Here is a 12,989-nt window from a genome sequence, read left to right on the forward strand (position 1 = left end):
CAGCCTGACTACACAGAACTAGAGCAAGCAGTTGATTCAATTTAGCTCAGAAACCTATAACACAGTTTTGTTTTTTTCTTTATCATCAATGTTTCTAAATTCTGACACTTTAGTTTTACTTTTTATTACAGCAAAAACTCAATCCACGCTCTTAAAACAGACCATACTTACCAAACAATCCCTTGGGCCCCAGAGCCAATTGGTTTCAGCTGCTGGTAACGTTTTAGGACAGTGAAGGTTGAGTCTGCCACTTGCACACTGTAAAACTGACTGTCACATTTACTGTCGCTCATGATGTAGTGTCATGCAATATTCCGAAGGACTGGCAACTTTCAGATTCCTTCAAAGAAAAACAGAATGAACATGCATTCTTACCGAAAGCATACATACCCAGCTCACTTAGTGTTTTGAACTTATTGGTATACAAGACAATGTGGCTGTAAGTTGATAAAGTCAATTTGACCAAGTTCTGAACTTGAGCAAGACACAAAAAAATGCAGACATTTTAGTGGCACCAGGACCATCATGAAAGGAAGGAATGTTGAGGTCCAGTAAGATCACACTTTAAGGGGTTGGACTAGAGAATAACCACCGTTGGAGAAAGAATCTGTGCATTCCTGCTGGCTATGAAAAGACGACATCACTCTACGCTTCTCATCAGCTTGCCCGCCTGCGGAACCACTGACTCCTCGCTGTCTCAACTAGAGACGGGGCATTGCTTCAAAAGGATCACTTCTGGAATGCCTAGAGAGAAGCAGACGGACCAGTCTTCTGCTCAGCATATAGATTCTGGTTGAAATGATGAACCAAAAAGCGAGATTCATATGCCAAAGTGACAGGCTGCTAGAGGTCCGGTGGCATCCGTGTGCTGTGTGCCCAAGCATGTGCTCCTGCCTCAGGAGATGGGTCCCAGAGCCGGCATCAGCTGGCACAGCCCCAGAGTCCCACATCACCACCAGGCTTCAGGGTAGGTATCTGTATATGAAGAACTTTGCTGTGACCTGTAGTCCATAACAGCAACACTATGAGGTTGATTCACTATGTCTGAGTGTAGGCCAGCAGGCCCAGAAAGCAGCTTTTCTATGGCTGAGGCACAGGCTGAGATTCCTACTCTGCAGGAGGCTGGATGATTTTATACAGAAAATAAGCAAACAGAAATCGGCAAGTGGTTCTGAGGCTCTTGTCTGGTTACGCTTATTTAAGTCAGTGAGCTGGCTGGGTGCAGTGGCTCACGCCTGTAATGCCAGCACTTTGGGAGGCTGAGATGGGCAGATCACAAGGTCGGGAGATCGAGACCACCCTGGCTAACAAGGTGAAACCCTGCTCTACTGAAAATACAAAAATTAGCCAGGCGAGGTGGCGGGCGCCTGTAGTCCCAACTACTCGGGAGGCTGAGGCAGGAGAATGGTGTGAACCCGGGAGGCGGAGCTTGCAGTGAGTGGAGGATCGCACCACTGTACTCCAGCCTGGGCGACAGAGCGAGACTCCGTCTCAAAAAAAATAAAAATAAAAATAAATAAATAAATAAAAGTCAGCGAGCTATTTATTTTGGTCTTTTAAAACTATATAGCCAACAATCAAATCATATAGGTAGACATTCTATACTGTTTAAGAATACAGAATTTAAGTTTTATTCTACAGCTCCGTCAAATCCCTTGCCTTTATGTTCTAGTATCTAATATTTAACGTCAACCCAATGAGATTTTTGTGGTGATGATTTGTATTTCAACACAATGATATCTAGGATTTTCCTTAAACATGGAAATAAATGCATTAATAACAAGTCTAAATAAAGAACTGAGTCAAACTAATTAAATTCTCCAAGTGACTACTGCCCCACGGTCTTCTCCCCATCCTCCAGGTGGTGGCTGCAGTGTGGCTGCCACTCTGACCACTCCTGCCAAGATGTGTTAGCCAGCCAGGGAGTGACTCCAGGGACGCCACAGCGCTTTAGATGCTGGACAAACAGGTGCTCATACAACCCGCACAGCAGGAGTGTCAGTTCCAGGTTACATGGGAGCAGTCTAGGACTGAGTGAGCTAAAACACCTGCCTAGGCCACAGTGCTGTGAGAAGGGGACTCGGGAGCTCCCCACTGTGCCCTAAGCTGTAGGAGGTGCGAGGCAGGTCTGTCTTGCTCATGGCATCTCACACTCCAAGGACAGGAGGACAGGAAGCTGGTCTTTGGGGCAGCATGGGCATTCAATAAACCTTTGTTGATCTGATTCCCCACAATGCTGCTCCATCTTACTGACATCTACAGGAAGATCCTTTTCTAAAGATCAGCTTATTTACAGTTTGCAAGAGGCTGAAACAATTCCACTCAACATTTAGGGGATGCCTTTACGCACGAAAGTGGTAAGTATCACAAGAGATATGCCATAGTCAGCTAGCAACCAGTCTTGAAGCAGCACGAACTGCACTATTTGGGGGAGAAGTGTGAGCAATGAGTCCATTATCTATATTACACATGACAATGCAGTAAGGGCCATATGCAAAATGTAAACAAAATCAAAAGGCAAAAGAGATCCTACCCACTGGCAGGGGTGCAGAAGACAAGGACGGCGTCATGGAGGAGGCGGCATTCGCCCTTAGACTCTTGCCAGAGATGGACAGTAGAGGCACAGAACTCAAACTGACAGTGTCCCAACACAGCGACTGCTCAGCTTGGCTAGCAGGGGTACAAGTGCAAAGGATTAGAGACAACTCAGCAAAAAGGCAGGCACCCACTACCACCTGCTTTATCGGGGGTGGCCGTTCCTCTGCTACGCTGCAAACACACCAGTGACACAGTTACTGCCAAGCGTTTCCTGAGCACCCACTGTGGATGGTGAGGCACCATGCCAGGACACGTGGCCTGCCCTCAGTGAGCACACACTCAGGAAGAGGCCCTACACACCAAGGGTCCTAAACCCAGTAGGGTGAACAAGATTTGGGGGAATGGGAGGAGAAGCAGCAGAGGTGGAGGCACATTGGGAATGTGACAAGTCACTAGGGACTGGGTAGAGGGCAAGTGAGGCTGGAGAGAGAAAAGGAGGCCAAATCACTCTGGGCCCCAGAAGCCAGGCAGAGCCATCTGGCCTCAGTCCTGAGGGCTGTGGAAGCTGTCAAAGCATCAGAGGTGCGGCACAGGTGCTGAGGTGCTCCGGGATCCATTCCTCCCTTCCTCGCTTTCGTAAGAGAAGCCTCCCCCTTCCTGCTAGATAAATGGCTGCCCAAACAGAGACGACACCTGGCAGCTTTCCCAGTAGCCAGGTATGGCCAGATGACCAAGTTCTCACTAATAAGATGTGGGTAGAAGTGATGTATGCAACTTCCAGATCACTTTTATTATTTTTCTGTATAGAAAGCTGCTTGCCCTCCAATCTGTCTTTCTTCCTTGCTGCTGGCTATCAGCTGTCAGGGACCCAGAGACAGAAGTCACATGCTGTAGACAGAAAGCTGCCCACCAGCTGGATTCCTCAACAACCTCATGGCACAGAGCCACCCCCCATTCAGGACCCCTGCCCACACTGGGACTGACAGATCAATCTCAACCCTGCTGACCAACCCTGGAACTCTCCCTGCTACAACTGCTTTCCACCTATACTTGGACTATGACAATATTAGGCTAACTTCTTTAAATTTGGGGAGTATATTCAATCGTATTAGGTTTTAGAATTATAATTCCATCTCAAGATTTAAAATAGTCTGGGCACGGTGGCTCACGCCTGTAATCCCAGCACTTTGGGAGGCCAAGGTGCAGGGAATCACTTGAGGTCAGGAGTTTGAAACCAGCCTGGCCAACATGGTGAAACCCCATCTCTACTAAAAACACAAAAATTAGCTGGGTGTGGTAGTATGTGCCTATAATCCCAGCTACTTGGGAGGCTGAGGCAGGAAAATCATTTGAACCGGGAGGCGGAGGTTGCAGTGAGCCAAGATCGTGCCACTGCACTCCAGCCTGGGCCACAGCGAGACTTCATCTCAAAAACAAACAAACAAAAAGATTTAAAATAATTATAAAAGTAAAATAAGGTGCCCTTATTGGGCAGGAGAAAAAAATCGCCTAAGTGAGAACCTGTTAAAGCCACCTCTCTGTCAAGCGTGGGCTTTATGAGAGCAAGAGAAAGAGCCTCAAGGCCACCTGAGAAAGCACGTAATTTAGCTACTCATGAGGCAACTCTATTGAGATGATATTTCAACAAAAGGCTCAGAGAACCGAACCGTTTTACAGATCGGGAAGTGCGAGAATTCTTCATGCAACCACATCAGCAATACAGTCAACCCTGCCTTCACTGCTCCACTTCCCGCCCCAGCAGGTGCCGGCTCCTCCCCCGGCTCCCAGTCTGTGCTGCCACCGTCCGTCCAGCACGGGGCTCCCTCCTTGCCACTTGTGCACTCAGCAGCGCCCGCCAGGCTGCACTGTCACACCCTTTGTAGGGTCTGCCTCCCTCCCAGACTATGAGCACCTCCAAACTGGGAGGGAACGCTACAAGGAGGCTTCCTGGAGGAGGCAAGACCCGAGCTCAGGTTTGTTCACAGTATATCGACCAACGCATGAGGAAACAGGCACTTTCACACATGTCAGTGAGAGCTGTGAAGGGGCAAAACATTTTTTTGGATAGAATAGAAATAATAAAAAAATAGTAAAAAATAGTAAAAGTGACATGCACATCCTAAACTGGCAAATACAATTCTCTAAGTGTATCTGACAAATATGTGTACAAGCATCCAAACATATTTGTGCAAGGATGTTTGTAACACTTCTTGTAACAGGCAAAAAACTAGAAGTAATCTAAAATGTACACTGTGGATGGACTGAATAAATTATGGCACTAAAGTACAAGAAGGCCATTCAACAGAATGCAAGGACTTTAGGTATCAATGTGGAAAGATGTCTAAGATACAGAAAGGAAACACAGCAAGTTGAAGAAGAGAACACATAATGCCCAGCTACGTAAACACACACACACACACGCATACACACGCACACACACAATGCTAACAAGTAGAGAAATAGTGGGAAATGAGAGACTTTCTTCCCATCATAACTTTCTATTCTGTTTTTCAGATGTAAATATTTCACATTTAAAAACTGATTAAACAAAAAATGTTAAATGAAAAGCTGCAGAATGATCATTTAACACTTGTACGGAAGATGGGCTTGAGGCAGGTAAGGCTAGAGGCATGCGAGTGGGCCTGGTTCTGAGGTACACATTTATAAACACCCTTACAACAACTAGTGAGGAGCATATTACTATCCCCGCTCTGCAAATGAGGAAACTGAGGCTTAGAGGCAATAAGGAAGTTGTCCAAATTCCCAGCATGGCCCAGATTTGAATTTAGGTGTGTTTCACCACAATATTCAAGTTCCTCCCAAAGCACCATTCTGACATCCTCCCTTTAGAAAGTGAAGCTATTTGCACGCAAGCTGGCCAGGACCAGAACACAGTCCTGCACATTTCATCCTGCTGACTTCCCCTACCAAAACGCTTTTTCCTCTGACGATGACAACGATTCAGTGATCCACAGACTCAGGTGAACCTTGAATCACACTAAAGCTTCAGAATACCCAGGACATGCGATATTTAAATCAACTGACCACTGTGACTAAAAGCAGATTCTCACAATCACCCTCAATGCTTGCTGCCAATGTTTTTTTCATTGAATTGCTCTGTTTTCCAGCTGGACACGATGGCTCACACTTGTAATCCCAGCACTGTGGGAGGCTGAAGGTGGGAGGAGGATTGCTTAGGCCCAAGAGTTCCAGAGCAGCCTGGGCAAGATGGTGAGGCTTCATCTCTATGTTAAATAATAATAATAATAGTAAAAATTTAGCCAGGTGTGGTGGCTCATGCCTGTAATCCCAGCACTTTGGGAGGCCGAGGCAGGCGCATCACGAGGTCAGGAGATCAAGACCATCCTGGCTAACACGGTGAAACCCTGTTTCTACTAAAAACTTACAAAAAATTAGCCAGGTGTGGTGGTGGGCACCTGTAGTCCCAGCTACTTAGGAGGCTGAGGCAGGAGAATGGCGTGAACCCAGGAGGCGGAGCTTGCAGTGAGCTGAGATCGTGCCACTGCACTCCAGCCTGGGTGACAGAGCAAGACTCCCGTCTCAAAAAAAAAAAAAAAAAAAGTAAAAATTTAAAAAGTTCTTCTATTTTCCTACTGTAAGTCTTTTGAAGAAGAACTTGGTAGAACAACTTAACCTTTCTTTGATAATCAAGAATCTTGCAGCTCTCAGGGCCATCCTCTGTAGTTCTTAAGCCACAGTATATGCCACAATACAGAACAACTAGCATTTGGTTATTGCCTCACCCACTGTTGGATCCACAGGACCCTCCAAGGATCCCAGTCACCAGCCCCACTTCCAGGCACCCAGGCCTGCCTATTTGCCCCTTTCTATCCCCCACTCCCAGAGCCCTGGGTAACAGCTTCTCATGGCTCCTTGGACCAGCGACAGCAGAAGCATTCTCCCAGACACCACTCCTGTGACCTCCAAACCACTGCACACATGCCACTTTAGAAAGAGAAATCACTCCACGTGAGAATATGTACACAAATGTTCACAGTAGTTTTATTTTTAATAGCTAAACTAGAAACAACCCAAATGTCCTTCAATGGGTAAATGGGTAAACTAACTGCTGTACACCCATACCACAGAACACCACTCAGCAACTGCTGAGACATACCACAACTTGGGTGGATCTCGAGGGCAGTATATTCTATGAAAAAAGCCAAGCTCAAAAGTCACACACCGTCTAACTCCATGAATATAACACTCCTGAAAAGACAAAAGTCTAGAGATGGAGACTAGATTAGCACTTGCCAGCGGTTATGAATGCTGGGGAAAAGGGTGCTGTGGCTGTAAGGGAGTGGCACAGGGAGATATTTGGGATGATGACATAGTTTTGCATCTTGATTGTGGTGGTGGTTATATGAATTTTCACGTGATGAAAAATGACAATGAACTCTATACACATTGTTCCAATGCCAAATTTCCTGGTTTGGATATTTTACTATAGTTATGTAGATACATAACCATTGGAGAAAGCTGGTTGAAGGGTACTGGGACCTCTCTGTGCCATTTGTGCAACTTCTTGTGAATCTATAATTATTTCAAAATATGGAAATGAAAAAAGAGAGAGATTCGTTGAAAATACGCAGTGATCATGCCATACCATTTGAACTCCTTCAACAGTGACTGACCGCCTTGAGAATAAGACTCAGTTCCCTAGCACAGCATGGGAGATGGCAGTCCTCTGGCCCAATCCTGAGCAACATCAAACCACGTGGGATCAGCAGACACACCCAGCTACTGCTGCTGCTCTGCCTAAGCTGTTCCATCTGCTTGAAATGGCGTTCTCTCCTTTCTGACCTCCTGGTCAACCTTCATCTTCCTTCAAACACTAGTTCAAGCACCTGCTTCTCTTACATGTTTCCTCCTCCAGCCTTTCCCTTTAAACCGTGCTGGGCATGCCCCCATTTTTGCCACCCTCGCTGTATTCGCTTTAGACTGCATTGCGAGTCTACTTATACTTCTACTCTGTAAGGGCAGAAAATGTGTCTGATTTATTTCTCAATCCTCTACTGATTACACAGTGGGTGCCCAGTAAATGTCTGCTAAAGACAAAGCTAAACGGGAGAATACATGTGGTAGAGCAGCTGGGAGCAGTGGTTCAGATCAGGACTTTGAGTCAGATCCTAGTGGGTCTGCTGCATATCTGGGTAATGTGCAGAAGCGATTGCGCTCATCTGTAAAACAGACGGGCAGAGAGCCTCAGGTTACCTCTAGATAAGAAGTGCAGAGCCCACTTAGGATGGCATCTTGACGCAGGAATGCACCCTAAATCTGACCAAGCCTTGTCTAGAGCCAATCACTGACTGACAGAGATTACAGAGAAACACATGAAATTACACTGCAGAGATGCAATCAATCAAATAACAACTGTGGAAATGCTACAGAACAACTCGATTGCCTCAACAAATAAGCTACCAAGAAAACAGAAATAGGAGGGGGATCTACGGATTCAGAGAAACTTAAAAGACGTATCAACCAATCAACAACGTATGGACCTCATCGTGCTCTACCTTCAAACTATTAAGGAAACTTAAAATTCATGGGGCAGCTGGAAATTTGAAGATAGACTAGTTATTTGATGATATGAAGGAAGGATTACTTTTTCAACTCTAAAAGAGTCAGTACCTTTAGAGACCCACCGCAGTGTGCGGTATAACTACTGTATAACCACTGAGCACCCTGAGCTTGAGCCTGTCTGTTTTACAGATGAGCCCAATCGCTTCTGCACATCACCCAGATACGCAGCAGACCCACTGGGATCTGACTCAAAGTCCTGATCTGAACCACTGCTCCCAGCTGCCCTACCACATGTATTCTCCCGTTTAGCTTTGTCTTTACCAAACATTTACTGGGCACCCACTGTGTAATTAGTATCCTGAAAAATAATGAATGAAATGGCATGATATTTAGGAATTCCTTGAAAATAATTATGGGTGGTAAGCATGCAAGAGGATAACATTAGAGATGAAACAAGATTGGTCAGGAGTTAATAACTGTTAAAGCAGTATGCTATTATGTTTAGTTTGTGTATCTTGGAAAGTTCCCATAATAAAAGTTAAAATAAAAAATAAAGATGTTGAAACCGGTTCATACAATCAAGTACAAAATATCAGGAATTAATTATTCTGAAGGAAAATTATGTAAAAATGGCACCTTCCTAACCAAGTGTGAGGTATAACTACTGTACGTATGTAGACCAAAAGTAGTTGCCCTATTGGCAAATCAATAGTCTTAAGAAGAAAAAAAATCTGGTCTCTGTTTTATGCCTCATGAAAACTGGTCTAGTCACTATTAACTGGTTTGTCTGGTCCTTTTCTTTATCCAGAAAATTAAGAATATTTTATCTTAGACACATTCAGAAATCCTCTCTAATGTTTATTTGGGGGACCAAATAAATAGATTTTAGTCTGTGAACAAATTAAAGTCCTGGCACCCTGAAAATTAAATTACCAGGAAAATCAAAGCTGTCCAGAGAAGTCTATGCAAAAATAGTATTGTTTTTAACTCTACAGGATCCTTTTGAAGAAAAATTTAAAAGTTAAATCAAGGAAAACATTAAATAGATTGGTGGTCATTCTTCCAGAACAAGTTAAAAGCCAAAAGAGAATACTCAGAGCTGAGGGACCCAGGAAAGAATCCTTATCTGGGGAGTGATCTGGGTTCGGATTCCACTCACCAGCTGCTTGCTAAGAAGCAGACTACTCAAACTCCTGAGCTTCCGTTTCCACAGGGCTCCAGTTACAATCAAATGAGTATCTGGGCTGGCACCTGGGCAAACAGGGCCTGACTCTCCTGGCCTTAGGCTACCTTTCCTGCTCTCCTCACAGCTCCTCCCTCCCACACAGCCACTCCTGGAGGATGACAATCTGCAACCAAGCTGAATGAATCTGTATTTGGCTTGGCTCACAGCATTAAAAAAAAAAAAAAAAAAAAAGTAATTAGCTATTGCCAACATTTAAAAATCAGAACAAATGTGGAGTGCTGCCTTCTTTTTTAGAGACAGGGTCTTGCTCTGTCACCCAGGCTGGAGCACTGTGGTGCGATCATAGCTCACTGCAGGCTCGAAATCCTGGGCTCATGGCATCCTTCCACCTCAGACTCCCAAGTAGCTAGGACTACAGATGAATGCCACCACACCTAGCTAATTTCGTAAACTTTTTGTAGAGACAGGGATCTCGCTGTTGCCCAGGCTGGTCTTGAACTCCTGGCCTGAAGTGATCCTCCCATGTCAGCCTCCCAAAGTGTCTGAGATTACAGGCGTGAGCCATGGCACCCAGTCAAATTCCACCTTCTTCTAGAAAACTGCTGGGTAAGGTTCCAGGTCTTCAGAGCCCCCACGACTCTGTGCCCTTACACCTGGCCTCCAGACTGATTCTCAACTCCACAGTGGGCTATGGTCCTTACTTGGCCCTGCTCCTTCACACCTCTGCCTCTCCCTGCCTATCAAATTTCTCATCACCCTCAAGGCCCCCCAGCACCACCTGTCACCTCCTCCACACTTTCCATGGCATAGCCCCTCCACTACAGCAAGGGTTGTACAGTCCTGGAACTAAGTGTCTGCATGCCTGCCTTCTCTACTGGGCTCCTGGGCTCTCTTTGGAAAGGGACCCTGTTGCTATCTGCCTTGTGTCCCTAGGGCCTAGCAGAAAGCATGACCTAGATAATGCAGAATTCAGTAAATGTCTCCTGCATGTGTGGAAGAAAGCTAGAGCTAAACCATTATAAAAATGTGAGATTTTACATCACAGCTTGTTCCAACAGTTAGCAATTAAAGGGGTCAAGGACACCAAAATGTTTCACAAAATAGAACACGCTTCCATCTGCTTACAAGTTTCACACGTTAATCAGAAGTCACTAAATTAACAGATAAAGCAGAGAAAACAGGGAGACTGGGCCATTTTCTTGATCATTCATTCATTCATTGAACTGATACTACTGAATACTTACTGTGTGCTTTCTAAGCACTGGGGATAAAGCAGTGGACAAATCAGACAGCTACCTGTTTTCACAAAGTTACATCCTAGTCGGGGAGACAGAAAATAAACAGGCAAATAAATGGAATCGTTTCAAACCAGGTGAGAGCTAGGAAGGAAATTTTTAAAATAATGAAATAGCATGACTAAGGGATGAAAGAGGGTGGTTGAGGAGGGTGTCTCGGTTTGGGATGTCACCCAAACCGAGACATCTGACCAGAGGAAGGAGCAGAAAGAGCTACTTGTGCCAGGATCACGGAGACAACTCCAAAGACGAGGAAACAGCAAATGCAAAGGTCCTGGGGCAAATGCGGGCTGGCATGTTCAAGGCGGGCGAGATGAGCGGAATGGGGCAGCAGTCTTCTGGGAGAGGGGTGTGGTGGTAAGGGATGTGGGCTGGGTCCCCTCTGGCACTGCTGGACACTGAGTGTGCAATGACAACGCAAGGGACGAGTGCGTGGGGAGGCGGGAGGCTGGGCGGATGAGGAGGGGGTTCCTACACCACTCATACCAGCAAGGGCCAGTACCCTGCCCAATCTTCCACAAATGTACACCGGTGTCCTGCTCAGGCGTCTGCATACAGTCACACAGCCTGACAACAACCCTGTCCAGAAGAGGCATTTCCCCACTTTCCTGAAGGCAAAACCGCGGCAGAGCGAGGGTCAGTGCCTTGGTCAAGGTCGCGGGGACGCGACCCCGGGCCCCTGGGCACCCGGCGCAGGAGTGCAGCTGTTTGCCCCACCTCCGGGAGGGATGGCGCCCGCAGACCCCACGGGCAGGTCGGCCTGGCCAGGCCAGTGAGCAGGCCTGCAGCCCGGAGCTGCTGACAGCCGGGCGGAAGGGGGCGCCTGCGGCATCCCGGAGCACAGGGGCGACGGCTGCGGCTGCCAGGGCCCCGCAGCCCCCGGCCCACCCCGAAACCTCGGCCGCGCGGTTCCCCCGCCGCCCCTCCCCGCGGGCCCGGCCCGAGCAGCCGCCGCCAGGCCTAGCCCGCCCACCGGGCTCACCTCGCCTCCCCGCCGCCGCGCCACGGGGAGAGGGCGGGCGGGCGGACTGGGGGCGCTGCGTGCTAGTCACTCCTGGCTTCGCGGCCCCGGCTCCGCCGCCGGCCCGCCCTGCTCCGCCCCGCCGCCGCCGCCGCAGTGGGTGTGAGGGGCGCCGGGGCGCTGCGACCCTTCCGGTCCCGCTCCCTTCTCCGCCGCCGCCGCCGCCGCCGCCCCGGCGCCCGGTCTGACCGACCCTCGGGGCGACCAATCAGCGCGCGGAGAGCGGAGCAGGCGCGGCCAATGGCGCCTGGGGGGCGGGCCGCTGGAGGGTGGCGTGGGCGGGGCCGGGGGCCGGGTCGGGCGCCCGAGGTCCTGGGCCGGAGTTTCGTGGCCCTGCCGTGTGATGAAGATGGGCCTTGTCGCTTTGCAGGCTTTAGATTTCTGAAACTGAGGAGCTATTTCTTCTGGGAAACATTTTTATTTCAGATGGGGTGTGGGAATGCCTCGATCTAACCAGTGAAGGTCATGTGAGCATTAGCAAATATTTGAATCTCCTGCCAGAAAGGCTTCTGAGGTAAATTAGAGTTGCCAGTCTGACCTGGATGGGTTCCTCATTTTGAACAGGTTTAACTGGAGAAGGAGGCAAAGAAAATTGCTGGCCGTTTTGGGTCATGTCAGGCACAGAGCTCTCAGTGCTGAGACACCTGTTTTAGTGTCTTGGAAAAGATTTACCCCCTAAAACAAATGAGACATTAACAGAAAACAAATAATCCCTTCTAGGTGAAAAGAATCATGAAAGTACTGAATTATATTCTATGGACTGGTACTTGGCATTAGTAATTATTTACATCCTTCAGCCAGCCAGAGGGGCCCTGGACTGAAAGCAATCCTGGCCCATTTTTGTTCTTCTTCAGAGATTCTGGCCCAGAGTTCTAGGTAGGGCTGACCAGCACACCCATAAGCCCCATTTCAGTGCAGGGGCCTCTGGCTGGGGCATCTACAAGGGCATTTCTTTTACATGGTCAGTCTCTTTTGATGTCCTCTGCAATTAACTGTAGTCACTTTTTGGCTCAAAGCGCATTCTAACAAGCTCAAAATCTGAATGATGTTGTATGGAAAACCCCGGGGGGTCAGGGTCCCTACCCATTCCAAACTGCAGCTAAGCATGAAGCACTAAAAAATCACACTTGGAATCAGTGTTGGTAATGTTAACTTTTAAATCCTTTCACAACTGCAGGGGCCTCGTAAGTTCAATTAACTCAGCTTTTTAGCTGAGGTAGAGGTCAGCAGGCTTGTGCCTTGACTCTCTTGTGCTGACTAATAATGGTATATCTAGCCCTCCTCTTTTCCTGATGCATAAAACAACTTGCATCTGTTAACCACTCTTCCTTGGGATGATCAAGGGATTCATCTCCCCGACCATGTGCAACTGTGAGTCAATTAAACCTCTTTTCTTTATAAATTA

At 47.5% G+C, this 12,989-nt stretch overlaps 1 protein-coding gene across 4 annotated transcripts in view; it reads right to left on the minus strand.

The window, feature by feature from the left end:
- The window catches only part of MAPK9 (mitogen-activated protein kinase 9), a 58,339-nt gene extending 46,557 nt beyond the window's left edge, over positions 1-11,782 (minus strand). For 2 of the 4 annotated variants that reach the window (XM_030927023.1, XM_030927026.1), the window contains exons 1-2: positions 11,546-11,782; positions 172-340 (exon numbers count right to left, since the gene is read on the minus strand). In XM_030927023.1, coding sequence (XP_030782883.1) covers positions 172-293 — 122 coding nt within the window. In that variant the 5' untranslated portion in view covers positions 294-340; positions 11,546-11,782. Of the gene's footprint in view, positions 1-171; positions 341-2,533; positions 2,741-11,545 lie in introns of those variants that run through there. The other 2 variants (XM_030927024.1, XM_030927025.1) reach the window with 2 other exon arrangements.
- Positions 11,783-12,989: the final 1,207 nt, after the last annotated feature.

The sequence above is a fragment of the Rhinopithecus roxellana genome, chromosome 3 (genome assembly GCF_007565055.1).
Source record: "Rhinopithecus roxellana isolate Shanxi Qingling chromosome 3, ASM756505v1, whole genome shotgun sequence".
NCBI classification, from domain to species: Eukaryota; Metazoa; Chordata; class Mammalia; order Primates; family Cercopithecidae; genus Rhinopithecus; species Rhinopithecus roxellana.